Genomic DNA, 16943 nt, shown 5'->3' on the forward strand with positions numbered 1-16943 from the left:
TATATTTTTAAATCACCTTTTTCTTTTCAAAACGAACAGACAATTTATATCAGATTAAAGTGAGTCACAATCACACTACCCTCGTAGAGTTTGTTTTTTCCATCATCAACAAAAGATTAAAAAAAACGTTTATTTAGTGTTCGTTAATTTTAGGGTAGTGTGATTATGTCTAGAATGACTAAAATGTTTGTAACATGATAAAAAGTATTATTTGTTTGGTTGAAAACAAACGCATATGGTGATTTAAGTCTGGAAAAAAAGTTTTATATCATCTGTTTAGAATTTTTTTAATGGCGTTAAGTTATATTACATCTTAGAAAAATTAAAGAAAAAATAGAGATTTGTACTTAAAATAGTACAAAGCTTGTCGCTGGGGCTGTACCTTATGCTGAGGTACAATAGAGTACCTTTCAGTGAAAGTCTTTTTTTGTATCCATGTTTTGTACCAGTAAATATTATAAAAAATAATAAACATTATCATTAACTGAATATGTGTCAAGAACTTGATGATCCAAAATAGTCTGGCTTTCAAATGAAAAATGTGTATTTAAAATATATATTGTTTATTAGTACGGTATAACAGAATGGTGCAAATCTGTACTTCTTGCTTTTAGAAAACACTTTGTACTTCGTAGGAAACACATCTGAACCTGTAAAGACCAATATTATACCTTTGATGGTAAAATTATGAAAAGTGTACCTTTAAGTACAAGGAAGTTCTTATATCGTACCTCTGTCTTTAGTGTATGAGTCTTATTCGTGTTTTCTTACATGATTTATAGCTCTGAATATGGGTCTGTTGAGGACAGTCAGTATAAGGATGAGTTTTAGGGTTTTAGAGCATCTCTATGTAAGTAGTAATATAATACAGGAAATTGACAAATCCTGCACCTAACAGCTGGGGTTATGCATAGGGCTCAGCCAGGATCTACTACTCACTCAACTAACAACAATAGCAAAACCACCACAATCTGATACTGGCTCGACAAGAATCCAGAAGCACAGCCTAACACTATGTTCATGGTCCATTGCCTCAACTGCCAAGTAACAGACCTACCAAAAAATAACCTATGAACAAACAGAATCCCTCCTTAATCTAAGCTCACTTCCTTTAACTATGGCAACAACACACTTACCTAAGCACAATCACACACAATAAATCACATTATAAGTTGCGTGAGCAGAACACAGCAACCACTACCATCCGATACTGGCTCGACAAGAATCCAGAAGCATAGCGAACTATGTTCATGGTCCGTGCCTCAACTGCCAAGTACTCAGACGTCTACAAAAACTCATGAGACAAATTATTACAAGAGCAGGACCACACCAATCCCCTTCATCCAAACTCCAACACAAACTTCAGTGCAAGCTCTTCTCAGGGGTCATCAGACAGGCACCTTCCTTCGTCAGTGTTTCGCTGAAGTGAAGTGAAGTGAAGTGACGTCACGCTGGGTCTCGGTGAACAGCTGCGGATCTGAGGAATGTGATGAGTTCAGTTCAGTGTGGAGCAGCTCGAGCTCAACTGCGCAGAAATGCTGTTTACGAGGATTCTTCTGGGATTTTTATCAAACTTCTCTGCAGAGCCGCTGATCTTCTAACCGGATCTGACCCCAGAACTGGAGACCCGCAGAAGAGGAGCTTCTGAATAACTTTAATCAGGCTTTCGGGACTGCAGAACCTCTTCACGATGTCTTTAAACGTGTTAAAGTTTCTCGTGCTGGAGAGTTTTTGTATTTGGACTGATCTGAGGATCGGTAAGTTACTGAAACCCAGTTTTTCCGCTGTTTGTTTGAGTTTTTATGGAGTTTTAAAGCGCTGGTTTTGTAACTTTGGCTGCGCGATTCGTTGCAACGTGGAACAGAAATATCTACTCAGTTACCAGATACATTTACACAGATCTACCGTGGTGATCTGGAGCAGATGGAGGTGATTTACTGTGGAAATAATCAGGCTTTAATTTGCTGCAGCTCTAAACTCTACTCAACTCAACTCAACTCAAGCAATAAAGCAGAAAAACACGCAGCTTTAATTCAGAGGTTGTTGTAGCTCTTATTCACTCTGACAGTAAAAACGGACAAACAGCAAAAGGACGTTAAACGAAAGTTTATTTTTGTTGATCTGTAAGCAGATCTGTTGTTTTAGATCATCTCTATGTGAATAAAGCTCTGATAGATTAGAACATTTATATAAAAAAATGTGTTTTTTGGTTAAATTAACGATTCTCTTAATGTTGGTAATGGAAAAAACGACCTTTTATAAACAACCTTAACTACATTAACTAATCAATTCTAACGTCGGAGATCAACGTTGTTTTAATGCATTAGACATAAATAATGCATAAAAAATGACATTTGAATAATAATAATAATAATAATAATAATAATAATAATAATAAAAGTAATGGTTAAAATAATTACTAAAAGCATTTCCAGTAGATCTGCACAATATATCGTTTCAGCATTGATATCGCAATGTATAAATGTGCAGTGGTCACATCACAAACATGTTTTGTACAATATCAAATTAAATTTTTAACATTGTTTTGCTGCTTCAATACAAAGAACAATTCACACTTCTCATTTTATGTGACAGTATCTACTAGATTACTGATTATATCTAGCTAATACCATTTATTTTACTCAAATCATCGATGCACATATTGCATTATCAATACCATAACATGATTCATTGACTGACTTACTGTAAGTCAATGTTTTATATTTTTTTATATTTTAAGGTTTTTTTTCTTTCGTCAACCTTTTATTTAACGTTTATTCAATGTTTTTGCTATCAGAGATTTTACTGAGTATTTTGTAGCAGTAAATGGTGATGTAAAACTTCAAATATTAAAGTAAAATAATAAAATAGCTCACAAATTATTTATAAAATAATTTATTAGCAATGCACAGCCACTGCATTTCAAGTCTGGAGAATGTTTAACATTCTAGTTTTGAGAGCTCTCAAGCTTCAGTACTGTGACAGAGAAAACCCAGTGACTGTTAATCTGTGACTAAAGTCACTAATTAAATGTACTATGGACTGATTTCTGGCTTGTATACACAACCTGAGAATGTGTGTCAGTAGGTGTTTTACTGTTAGCCACTGAAAAGTCAGAAATTTCAAAAACGGCATTTTTTTAAATTATTGCTTTTGTGATAATATCAATGCAACCTAATCTATGTTAGTTAATTGGTAATTTTATTGTTCTTTTATTATTATTCTGTTAAGAGTTCATTAATTTTCCTTCAGTTTCTCTTGTTTAGTACAAGTAGGCCCATTACTGTAACTGTTTTTGTCTAAACAAATATTTTGTTTCACAAATATTTGTAATTAGCAATACTATTGAGGTTATAAGAGCTTTAAATTATATAATAATAGTATTAAAGCATAACAATGCAGATATATCCTTTCTAAATAATTCTAGATAATAATTGATTATGAAGAATATTTAGAGATAATAATTGGAATCTAACTAATTAGGCATGTATTAAACATCCAGCAACTGAAATGATCTCTCTGAAAATGGCAAAAAGCACTTTTAAACAAGTGACAAAATGAAATCATTTATTAAGTGATATTGTTCTTTGATTGTGTTCCTTCTCACCATGTTTGTTTCATTTCAGTGCATCATTATTAAAATATTTAAACTGTATAAAAAAAACAACACAATTTTGAGAATATCAAAAATAACCTTTTTTTAACATTTAATCAATCTTCTATTATTTTCTGACACTGTAATCTGTTTGCTGCTGTGAATGGATGCATGTTTTGGCTTTTCCTGACAAACAAATGATGTTAAAATTAAACCACTTGGATCCTAAACCACTTTTCCTCAAACCTACCATTAAACCTTATTTTTTCTATCTTTAAATGAACATGAATTATACTAAATGAGTCTATTAGGAAAAGTGGATATCATAAGGAATTAATAGTGGTGCTGCTGTTTTGGATTGTATTTAATTAACTGATTGTAGTGGCTAAATATCATTATATTGATTGAAAATCATATTTTTATTACCAGTGATTAGTATATATTTGGATGTCAGTCTGCTGTAGAAATGAGAAGTTATTTAAGAGCTAGTTCATGTAGTACATTCTTTGCATGGTGAATGAAAACTGAGTAGGTCCATTTGTACTCTTGGTTATGCAATGTGTTTCCTCTGATAACAGATTTCCGCCATAGTGAATTTCCTCTGCTTTCAAGACTTTCTAGATGATAAATCATACAATTATTCCCTTGTCAACAATGCATTTAAGAATTGTTTTGTTAAAAGTAGGCCTATCATAATAATTACGTTATTGGCTTAACATTAAGATTGGCTTTCAGTTCACCTTAAATATTGCAACTTTAGGTCGTGTTAAGACATTGGTTTGGTTTGGTGGCTTAATGACTGTGTTTAAGAGGAAAAATAAATAAATGAATGAATAAATAAATAGCAAATAGATTTTTCCAGAAAACGTCCACTAATCCTATTTTATCGTTCTTTACCAGCTGCTGGTCTTGTACAGGATTCTTTAGGTCTTATACGCCCCGGCGGGTTACCCCGGGGAGGCCCTCTTCAGCGAGGAGCAGAGCCCGTGGTGGTGCCTGGACGAGCCCCCAGTGTTCACCTGTCTCAGGAGGAGATCAGGAGGCTGCGCTTTAAACCTACTGTGGGTACGATCCGACTGTCAGAAGGGTCTGAGGTCAAATTCAACTGCTCGATTGATTATCGTGACCTGGGACAGGAGCTGAGTATCCTGTGGTTTAAGGATGGCCGAGAGATCCCTGACGGCATGCTGGCTGAAGTCTACAACCAGGGAACTGTTACGCTCCTGTCCACCATCAGGTTAGAAAATACTAATTTCTTATTGTTTACCTGCAATTTGATAGTTTGAATTATCTTTTATCCCTTTTTTAAGGGCCATTCATACCTATACAAAAATGGCTCAGAAAAGACAATCCATTGTTGTTGATTTTTGGAAGTGATATGGAGATTTGTAAAGTTTTTTTAAGATTGTGTGTAAAAGCTTTTATTTGCTGTATTCAAAATTTAATGACATATTTTCTTTCATCAGCATGTGCAACAGCATGTTATGGGTGCCGCATACTCCACACCATAACAGATTCACACAATGCTTAAGAGTTGGCAAAGTTTGACTTCCTTTTTCTCCAGACATACAGTACCAGTCAAAAAACTATTAAGAAAAACATATTTAAAATTAGCACTTCTTGCATAGATCAGTTTTGCACATCTTGGCATTTTGTCAGTCAGCTTTATGAGGTGGAGTCACCTGGAATGGAGTTCAGTTAACAGCTGTGCTGAACTCATCAAGAGTTAATTACTTGAATTTCTTGTCTCCTAATGTGTTTAAGAGCAAGTTGTGAAGAGGTAGAGTTACAGGTATACAGTGAATAGCTCTATTTGAATAATGTTCTAATCCATATTATGACAAGAACTACTCAACTAAGTAAAGAAACAAATATTTTAAGAAAATATCCTCAAGTGCAGCCGCAAAGACCATCAGAAACGCTATGATGATATTGGCTCTCATCAGGACCGTCCCAGGAAAGAAAGAGCAAGAGCAAGAGTTCTCTCTTCTGCACAGGATAAGTTCATCAGAGTAACCAGCCTCAGAAACCACAAGTTAACACAACCCAGATAAGAGTGCCTAAAGATTCACAAAGTATTTTGGTTTGTTTAACACTTTTAAGTTTCTACATGATTCCCTATGTGTTCCTTCATAGTCTGGATAACTTCAGTAAGAAGTTAATTAAAATTAAAAAATAAAAACATTGAATGAGTGTCCAAATTTTTGACTGGTATTGTACTTTTGGTGATTCTTTCCAGTTGTTCCCATAAATGCCCCTGGCTTATGTAGATGTTTTGTATGCTTCAGATATTGACCATTTTGATGAGATTAGAAGGTCACCATGTAAGCAATGTTGAACAGAAAAATTATGTGATTTGATAAACAGAATGTTTGTTACTATGTGGAAATGTCATCAGCTTGCCGTTCCTAAGGGCAATTTTTGACCTGTCTTGCAAGTCCTAATGAGACTAATTAAGTGATGACCTAAAGATTTATTTTAGTTTTGACAGTTTGTGAGATTTTGTACATCCCACGCTGTGTTTATTTACACAGACACAGAAATACATTACCTGGTCTGGGGTTCTTAAACATTTGTAACTGTATATATTAGGGGTTGGAATCACAAGACAATTCTCTACGATACATTCATTTACCAACCAGGACTGTTCACTGCAGATTTACACTATTCATTTGATTAGCTCCACCATTTAGAGTAATAAAGCAGCAACTATAGTCTTAGTCTGAGTCTTAGGGAGTATAGAGCACCTGTGTTTCAATAATTATATCAATATTGGGGGCTCAGGGAGGTTCAGCGGAATAAGGCGCTGCTATTTTGACCAGGAGATCGTTGGTTCGAACCCCGGTCATGCATCTTGCCATCAGCTACCGGAGCCCCAAGAGAGCCCTGAGAGAGCACACTTGGCCTCGCTCTCCTTGAATCGGCAGATAGTGCTCTTTCGCCTTTTCACTCCAAAGGGCGATGTCGATCAGCAGAAGGCGCCTGTGAGCTGATGTATCGGAACCGAGTCGCTGTGCTTTCCTCCGGCAACGCTGTATCAGCAGCAGCTCGAAAAGTTGCAGAGTCTGACTTCACATGGAATAGAGGAGGCATGTGATAGTCTTCACCCTCCTGGTGTTGTGGCATTGCTTGTGATTGAGGGAGTGCAGCTGAGTGAGTGGAATAATCAGCATAGCTAAATTAGGGAGAAAGGCAGGACGAAAAAAAAAAAAAATATTTGATGCCATGTATCAATAATGCATCTCAAACAAAAACGATATAATATATCATGATTTTGATATTTTTGTCCCACCTCTAGTATGTATGTATGTATGCCTGTATGTAGCTGAATTTCTTTTTTTCTCCCCTCAGTATTAGGAGTGTACAGAGAACAGACGCTGGCGAGTATCGCTGCAGACTGAGTGTCAGTAACAAAGTGATCGAGTCGAATCCCATCATCGTTGAGGTAGAGGGTGAGTGTGTCTTAACTTTTTCAGCAGCACAATATTCAGATACACTGTAAAAGTGTTTTATGGGGTTAATAAATATAACACAATAATTGACTAAGCAAAAGAAAGGGGTATTTTGAGTAAAATCCACACTGTGTACCACACTGTGAGTCCAATTGACTCCAAGCATCATTTTTTTGCATAATGGGTGAATCCCTTCAACCCACACTCACCATCAGTGTGTAGTCTCACCATGGTTACCTTCTCTTGGGTAATCAGTAGTATTTTATATAATGGTTGACTGCCTGGCCACAGTGATGAAACCCATAAATTACTATTTTCTTTGTTTCAAGGTGCACCTTCTTGCTGGATTAATTTAGCATATATTGGAGAATCAGCTGGCAGAAGTTAGGCAGAATAATTTGTCCTGTATCCAGAAACAGAAAAAGTTCAATTTCGCTGAATTAAAGGTTTGTAATTCTGAGACACCAAGAAGAAATAACACATACAGGAAGAAATGCCTACTGGGAACCAATAGGGAAGATGTAATTTTTTTGCATACTATATAGAAAATAATGTTAAGCAAATTATAATGAACTTTTTTGGCATGTCTTAGCTGTTCAGTTTAGGTAATATTTACTCAAATTAAGCAAGTGCAAATTGTTACCCAATTTTTTTAAATAGTTGTTTTTGAAGTAGTTGTTTTTTACAGTGTACCAAACGTGTGTATTATTTTGTCTTCCTGATGTTCTGTTCTGATTGTGTCAATACAGGTCTGCCAACTTTCACAAAACAGCCGAGTGATGCGAATGTAACCCGGAACAGCTCTTTCACTCTCACCTGTGAAGCAGTAGGTCCTCCGAACCCTGTCTTCATTCAGTGGCTTCACAAAGGCCAGAAAATGAACCAAACCAGTCCATCTCCGAGCACCATTACTGTCTCAGGTGAGTGCCTGTGTGTTTTATTATACATATATGGGTCTTCTATTAAACGTCTGAGCTGTTGTAAAGAGGTGCTAATTAAGTGTGAAGTGAACATCTTTCATTGAAATGTTACCTTTTGGTTGAAATTGAAAGGTACATATATGCGCTTTTATTTTCTGTATCTATAAAACCAACTGTATTTTTAAACACTAAAGACACTCTTGGCTCTACCCCCACCCCTCCCTTAGACTTACTTAAGTTACTGTTCTCAGCATTTTTAAGTTTTGAAACAAAATATCCTAAACTTAGAGTGGTGTTCTTACAGATTCCTAACGTGCAGTGTTTTTAAGTTCTTGCCTCTTACACTGATTGCACAAGTTGCTTTTACACTGCTGTTTTACTGAGCCTGGAGGACGTTTATTACTGTCTCCACTATAGTAACCCCCAGTAACAGTGCAGGGGATTTAATGGCATTTCCACAGAGCTGGAGCTGATTGAACACACTCAGGCTTTGTGGGTCAGTTTGCCTTATTAAAGCCTGGAGTTGGACTTTAAATCTTGGAAATGTCAGTGGAGGGAACTGGCAGTGTATTGCATTTCTCTTTGTTGCTGTGGAATACATAGTGGTTGTGAGTGATACACACAGTCAACTATGGGTGGGAATGAAAGGGAATCTCATGATACAATATTATCACGATACATTGCTCACGATAACGATAATTCTGCAATACGTTCGATATCTCACAGGACAATTCTCTGTGATACTTCATAACATCTGTGCTAAGAAGATTTAAAAAAAATCCTAAATAAGTAAATACCAGGAATTATGAATTTACTGGTGTCAGTTTCACAGAATTTGACAACCATCAAGAAACAATGTACAACAAAGTGTAGAGCTTAACTTATTTGTGTCTCTTTAACACACACACTGACTGCAACTCTTCCAAATGTGGCTCTTATTATGTCTCAAATAGTTACAGTATTTTTCACACTATAAGGGACACCTGATTATAAGGCACACTATCAATAAACATCTATTTTATGGTCTATTTTCATACATAAGGTGCAACACATTATAAGGCACAGTATGCAACACTAGTAAGGAACAGGGGTGTCACTATGTTCCCTTCTAATTCAGCAGTAAAGCTAAATCAAATTAAGTAAATGAAACTAGTTCTTTAAAAAAACATTTTCAAGTCAAACAAGCACTGGATGTTAATCTACACAGATTACTATAAAGTAAGATTAGAATTCCAGATTTTCCACTAAAGCTGCATTAGCACTAGCGCTTAGTGCAGTTAGTGGGTAATGCTAATGCTGTTCCACCAGTGCTAGCCAGGGTTAGCAGCAGGCTACAGGCTGATAATACTCACATCTGAATGCTGAAAGAGCTTCACTGAAACACCTGTATAACGCTGTACTTCAGCAGAGTGACTTTACTGTTCCTTATAACCTGACTTGTTAAAATTCATACATACAGTGCACCAGATTATAAACTGCACTGGTGATTTTTGGAAAAATAAAGTACTTTAAGTAGTGCGAAAAATTCGGTATTAACTTGCACAAAACAGAACCGACTTGTTACTGTTAAAACGATAGAACACACTAGATCTACGCTACACTATTTGCAATATTTTTATACTGTGTAACATGAGGTTACAGAAAAAAAACAAAACTATATTAATGCAAAAAATATAAATTATTGATATTTAATGCCACTTGTCGATAATATATTGTATTATGTATCAACTAAGCACTTTCAAGACTGGTAAAGAAACCTGTAAAATAAAGCAGAATAGCTTCATTAGGTGGTTGACTGTATCAGTAAGGGTCATCTGTGGATAAGTGCTGGTCATTAGTGTCGATAGATCAGCAGTTACTGTATGCATGTGGACCCAGAGCATGCTGACCTGGCTTATGTTAATCCCTTCAAAATACACCACTCAACAACTCGCCCAAAAGCCCAGAGCCGAGGTGTTGCACAAGCATGCAGGACCCGAGGGGTTAAAGGTCAAATTGTTGCTTTATTTCATCATACTAGAGAAACTGAGAGAGGGAGAGTGAGAGTGGGGGGAGGGGGACAAAGGGAGTGAAAGAGGGGGGAGAAAGAGTGAGAGAGAAACAGATTACTCACACAAAAGAGCCCATTGAAGCTGTAGGCGCTGAGAGGCTGGAGAAGGGTGAGGCAGTGGTCAGTAGAGAGCAGGCCTGACTTACCCGGCTAACAGAGAACATTACAACAATGTTTATCAGTGTTTTGAAAAGGTTCCAGGAAGGTTAACCTGTAACGTTACAGAAATAACATTCCAGTTACATTCAGTTATAAAAACATGTGACATAATAATGGTTTGCATAATAATGTTATTATAATGTTTCACACAAAGCGTTCCAAGCTAGACAGATACTAACATTTTGGACATGTTAAAAATACCATTGCCAAAACTAAAGATTAAAACAGTGACGTTGCAGCGAAGTTACCAAAACGTTTATAAACGTTAAATGAAAACGTTCTAAGAATATCCAGAAAAAGTGACAGATTGAAAGCTCTAATAACGTTAATTCATTAATTCTAAAACCAACAAAAACTGTTAGCTGTGTACGCTTACTTAATCACAATAATGCAGGGCTCTACATATGTTACTCTGTAATAAAAAAATATAACAGCCCTGTTTATTATGCTTAAAATGAGCTGCAAATATTAAGAGAATTTATATATTTGCCCATATTTTAATCAAAAGTTTATTTAGTCCAAATAAGTCCAAATAAAATATAAACTCAACTGGATTATCTTATTGTATATATAAGTATACAAGTTTAAATATACAAGCTGACCTGATGAGTCTTGATATAAAATTGTATATCTAGTGATGTTAACTGTTTTTTTGGGCTCAATTAATGGCTGATGTTTGATAACAGATGGATGGCACTGTGCTGGTTAGGGTGGGTAGATCATGCTTGATTTGATGTGTGGATTGTGACTATAGTTTACACGAGTTCTTAATTACTAGACTCACAACACCAGAATGCAGCAGAAGGCCTCTGGTTCTGATATATGCTGCTTTTGGTGGTCTTAATTGATCAGTTTGTTTAATTAGTATTTTTTATATGTTCATATTTCCTATGATGTTTAGGTCACAGAACTGGTGGGGCCATTTCAAAAGCTTTTTTCCAAAGCAGTATGTGTCTCTTCTTGTAGCTACACCGGTCTAATGGAATAATGGCCACGAGTCAAACTGATGTCTTTTGAAGGTTTATTTCTCCTTTTCTCTCTCCCTCTCTCTGGTCCTTCATCGGACACCGTGAAAAATACACAAAACAAAGCAACCGTTCAGTATATGCTAGCTAGCACAACAATACTGTGTACAACTTGAAACACGAGAATAATTACAAAAAGGCATATTAAACACATTAATAAACAACATTAAACAGATAAACATTTACCGTGTGCGCCTTTAGACCTCGTGTTAGCTATAGTTGTTCTCCCTCTGCTGCTAAGTCAGTCTTCTCTCTCTGCCGCCAAGTTATTTCTGACCCATAATTCTCCAGTTACCCGCCTAACTAACTCGAATCACGTGACTTATTACGCTCCACAGTAAAGCAACACTAAACTAAAAGTCCTCCTTTTTAACCAAATATTATTTTAGAGGTCATATATTGATAAACACATTTTACCCTCATTTTTACACCTTTTCGTATAGATTTTTAGCCCTTTTTAACAACCATATGAAATAAAACAACAATGAATTTATAATGCTAAATAAACAAAAATATCCGTATTAACATGGCATTCTGACAGTTACACTTCTGTTAGTACATGGTGGATTTGGGGGGATAATTTTACTCATTATCATTATTATATGTTGCAGAATTAATTCTCTTTTCACATTTTGAATCCGATCTTTCCTTTATCTGTGTGATATTGCCCATTCACCTCAAAACCAGATAAGAGAGCTAGGCCCTCAGGCTTTACAGCTACCAAAGTGTTCCCCCTTTTCTCCTAACGGGTATAGAAAGCTGTATTTTGTAAGAATGTTATTTTATATGATTTGACATAGTTGAAGGTTGCAGTAAATACTGGATAAAAGGCTGCTGGATGTGTTTAGTCTTGAATGTACTGAAGGCCCTCTCTACTAGAACATGTGAAGCACATAACTGGTTAAAATGGAGTTTCTCCAAACCCAGTAATTATAGACCACCAGTTACAGTGTGCGCATACATCCTGGCTAAACAGTCTCCAGATCTCTTCTGCTTCTGACTCTGAGTGAGTTTTCCCAGAAGTCAGCTGCCTTCCTGTGTTGTTATTGAATGCTGTCTCCTCAGCCACTTTTGTTTTAAAATAGCTCCACCACTGTTTGGGTGAAAGTTGATAGTGACTATGTTTTTCTTTTTGGTTCTTTAATACTGCAGATATAGGGCTACAACTCATGACTAGTTTAATAGTCCAGTAATCTGCCAATTATTTGTTAGATTAGATGATTAGTCACGATTATTTTTTGTCATGCCCTCCTTTTGTACTTCCTGTACTTTGTGCTAATGAGGACAGCCAAACCTATAGGCCCCAAGACCAATTTTGCACTACATTTAAGTTTGATGTTCCTATATTAAACTACAAATTACAAAGTAATTACACTTTTTTCTAAGTAGATACCTCCCTGAAATGATTGTTTATTTAAGATTTTTTTTATTAGAGTCTGTAGTTACTGTAACATATAACTTCAATTTAATGGAGTGGACAGAGTACAGTATCTCCCTAAAACATGTCCAGCTAACGTTAGTTTAACGTTAAGTTAATATAACCGGATATATATGGATCCGGTGGAACACATACAATTTAAGGGCTGAGACCAGGGTTAAGAAACTCAGTATTGTACTAAATTCTGGCTATCCACAACATGGTTACAACTACTGGTTAGCTAAATTAATTTTTGTTAATTATAGCTTACATTAAGTCCTGCAATCCTAAATTAATGAACACAATTTAAATATCAAATAGTTAGTTGCCTGATCAGGTACAACAGGGCAAGTTAAACATATATAGTTTTTTTTTCTCTCAAACCTTGACTATCTATCTAAGCTAGATGATTCTAAAGTTAACTGACTGTCACAGGCTGTAATTTATGAATCACACAGTGGGTTTGATGTGTGTGTTTTGATTCAGAGACGAGTGTTTTTAACCAGCTTTCAGAAACATATCATCACTGTTTACATGATTAGCTCCGCTACCTTTCTTTTAAAAATATCGCCGTATATCCAGATATATTTTAACATCAGCGCAACAACCTGCTGCAAGAACTCAAAAACCCTCCCCATCGAGGCGGAGGAAGGAGGGGGGGTTCCCTAACAATCTGATTGCTGTTTCTGCTGAAAGGCGGAACTTTATCCTTAAACTGTCTCTGTGATTATTTCCATTCACACACTGCCAGTGGCCTGTTTATTCATTAATAATACAGCTGAGCTGAGCGAAACGATTCGGGGCTGCTAGAAAATTATTCGGGGCTAAAGCCCCAGAAGCCCAGGCCAGGCGACGCCCCTGGTAATGTTAATGAAGGAGTGAAGCCTGTTGACACTCACCTCAGCAGATCCCTTTAGTAATTTAACTCACGATGGCTAATATAGAAGTCAGTGTTTAAACTGTGCAGCGAACAGAACCAGTAAAGACAGACTATAGAGTATTGTGCGGAGTTAAATTTGTTTGTTTGTGTTTAATGGACAATTCTGCTATTACACTACACTCTCTACCGCTTTCTCTCCCGCTCTCTCACACGCTGCAAGTCCCACCCCTGCGCTGAAACCTCATTGGCCAACTAAGTATGAGGATCCCACCACCTCATCCCACCATGTTTCACAGATGGGATGAAGTTTTAATGCTTTTAATGCTCACGTTCTCATCCTGTTCTGTGTCTCTGTGTTTGTTTACCTTTCCTCCTCTGTGCCTGTGTCATGCCCCACGTGATCCTGTGTGTTCCTCCTGTGTCTCTGCCTTAAGTATTTTCACCTGTATTCGTTTGTAGCCCTGCCCCCTTGTTGCCTGTTCCCCAGGTATTTCATTTTTACTGTTCACTCCAGTGTATTTGGTTCTTGTACGTCAGTTCAGGTTGCGTTTTTTTTTTCCAGCGTACTCCATGTTTCTTGGTTTATTTTGTTTTTTGATTATTTTATTTTTGTATTCCTTGTTTATCTTTTTAATAAATACTTTCATTTGCGTCCACTCTCGGTGTCCTCGTCCTGCTCCCACTGCATCCTGACACAATGCAGCATTTTCCTTTACTCAGACATAACCCTTTTCATTTAAATCAAAACCTCTGTTTTGGTGACAATAAAGGCTAAAAGTCAACTTGTTATTAATTCAGTAGCTCCACTGTACAAGAACATTAGCATGGGTGACTGATTGTGACTGTGTCTTTAAATAACCCTGGAAAAATGAATCCATATTCCCCTGTGTGATGAACATAAGCAGGTTATGTTTCCTAAATGGGCATCTTATTTGAGATTTCAGACATTTTGATGTTCCAGCCCATGTAAACAATCAAACAAACAGCTTCCTGATAACTCCACCAGGGAAAGCAATGCACCCATTGTGACGGCATTTCCGAGCATGCAGAGTGGGGGGAAAAAAGAAAAGAAAATAAACTGGCACAAAAGGGATATTATAGAGATGCCGTCAGAGCTTTTGGCAGACTTGTGTCAGAGTGGACCGTGTTGGGTTGAAGGCGGGCATTGAAAGACTGGTACTGTGTGGCATTCTGGAACTGATAATCGTGTAGCCTCCCAGTATTGCCCACTGGAAACAAAGGCTAGGGCTTTCATTGTCCCATTCACAAGTGATATGAGAGAAAACTTGAGCTTTAAGAGCTGTTGACAAACACTAACATTTTAATTGTTTCCTCAACTTCAGACAAGATTATTGTAGATGATTTTAATAGTTATGTTTATAATGGCCACTCATTCAACACCAGTATTGGTAATATCTAGATGACAACAAAAAATGCTGTTTGGATAGGAGAGAAAAAATGAATCCAATTCTGCACCAAATTTAGCCTGAGAAAATTAATTATTACTCTAATATACACACATACAGTACCATCCCAAAGGTTTGGACACACCTTAAATTCAGTGCTTTTATTTTAGATTAATACTAAACTCATCCAAACTATGAAGAAAAACATTTGGAATTATTGAATAAGAACCTTAGGTATCCTCAAGTGCAGTCACAAAGACCATCAAAACATTATGGTTTTGTTGCACAGGATAAGTGCATCAGAATTACCAGCCTTAGAAACTGCAAGTTAACAGAACCCCAGATAAATCTAATGCCTCACAGAGTATTTTGGTTTGTTTAACACCTTTAAGTTTATTTTATGATTCCTTATGTGTTCCTTCATAATCTGGATGACTTCAGTATTCATTTACAATGTAACAAAACTGTAATAAAAAACTAAACATATTGACTAAAAATGTGTGTGCAAGATTTTGACAGCTACTAAAAGAAAAAAATACAATTAAAAAAGAAATTTGAATAGGTGTAGGCTTAAGCTTTAGCTCATTTAGCTAGTTTTTTTTTTTATTTACCTATCTAATATACATTGTTTATGTTACCCAGTGTAGTGACACTCAAATAAATGAAAAAAAATAAATAAAAATAAATATATATCAAATGATATTTTACACATTTCATATATAAAATAGTTCCTTGGCTGAATACTTATTTACCACCTTGTTTTTAAACTTGTTTGAATTTGTAGATCAAACTACACATTCTTAGTTCCTCGTAACGGCTATTTCACAACTCACAACCCCACTTTTCTGATAATTTTTACATTTGTTTTTTTAAGCATACTTCCATTAAGGTCATATTGCTCTCTTTAGTTTCATTGGCAAAACATTTGGAGTTCAATCAATAATATAAAGTGCTGTGTCTATGATGGATATTTCTTACTTTAACAATGCAAAATTAAGAACTGTAGAATTGCATGCTGCTTGTCATTCTTGTCTGATATTGGAGTACTCTGTGAACTTTGTTTTTAGAATTACAACAGTAAACTTGATGATTAACACCAGAACATAATAAGAAAATTGCTTATTGATAATTGTATAAAATGTGTGCAGGTGTTGATGCTCCCACTCAGTACAGCTGTGAGGCTTACAATGCTAAAGGTGTCACTGTGTCCAAAGAGGCTCACGTCAACATTAAAGGTATGGAATTCACCTGCATTTTTAAAATAAAGAAGAAACCATGAATAGATTTTGTGTTTGGTTTCACACGGTTGTGAAAACCTCATACAGTTTCATTTATTAATATTTTAGAGCTTCCTGCCAAGGTGTCAGAAGTTGCTGTGGTCAAGCGTGAATCAAACAAGCTGGTCTTGAGTTGGACTCCTGGACATGATGGCTATTCACCTCTTACTACCTGCTACATAACGGTAAATTAATCTAACTTTAATGAGACTGATGCAGTGCCTTATGAAAATATTCATACCCATTGAACTTTTTTAATGTTTTTCATGTTACATCCACAAACTCAAATGCATTTTATTGAGATTTTATATGATAGACCAACACAAAGCAGCAAGTGAAGTGAAGTGAAAAGATACAAGGTTTTACTTTTTTTAATAAATAAAAATATGGAAACTGTGGTTTACATTTGTATACAGCCCCCCTCTACCAACACTTTGTAGGACCACCTTTTGTGCATCTAGAGACTGAGATTTTTGTCCATTCTTCTTTGCAAGAATATCTCAAGCTCAGTCAGGTTGGGTGCAGAGCGTCTGTGAACAGCAATTTTAAGACCTGCCACAGTTGGATTTAGGTCAGGACTTTGACTGGGCCATTCTAACAAATACATATTATTTAATTAAAACCACTTCATTTAGCTGTGACTGTATGTTTAGGGTCATTGTCTATGTCTGTTGTATCCCCTACATTGACTTCTTATGGCTTGCTTTCAAAAATAGTGAAGAGTAGACAGCTTCTTTCTGGTCTATTTTTATACATAGACCA

The 16943-nt window shown here is 36.1% G+C and overlaps 1 protein-coding gene across 1 annotated transcript in view; it reads left to right on the plus strand.

Moving 5' to 3' along the window:
* The first annotated feature begins 1462 nt into the window (after window positions 1-1462).
* Window positions 1463-16943, plus strand: part of mertka (c-mer proto-oncogene tyrosine kinase a) — a 47914-nt gene continuing 32433 nt past the window's right edge. The window contains exons 1-6 of the mRNA XM_007228743.3: window positions 1463-1757; window positions 4496-4832; window positions 6947-7047; window positions 7797-7967; window positions 16053-16139; window positions 16251-16366. Coding sequence (XP_007228805.3) covers window positions 1691-1757; window positions 4496-4832; window positions 6947-7047; window positions 7797-7967; window positions 16053-16139; window positions 16251-16366 — 879 coding nt within the window. The 5' untranslated portion in view covers window positions 1463-1690. The remainder of the gene's footprint in view (window positions 1758-4495; window positions 4833-6946; window positions 7048-7796; window positions 7968-16052; window positions 16140-16250; window positions 16367-16943) is intronic.

The sequence above is a fragment of the Astyanax mexicanus genome, chromosome 7 (assembly GCF_023375975.1).
Source record: "Astyanax mexicanus isolate ESR-SI-001 chromosome 7, AstMex3_surface, whole genome shotgun sequence".
Classification (NCBI taxonomy): Eukaryota; Metazoa; Chordata; class Actinopteri; order Characiformes; family Acestrorhamphidae; genus Astyanax; species Astyanax mexicanus.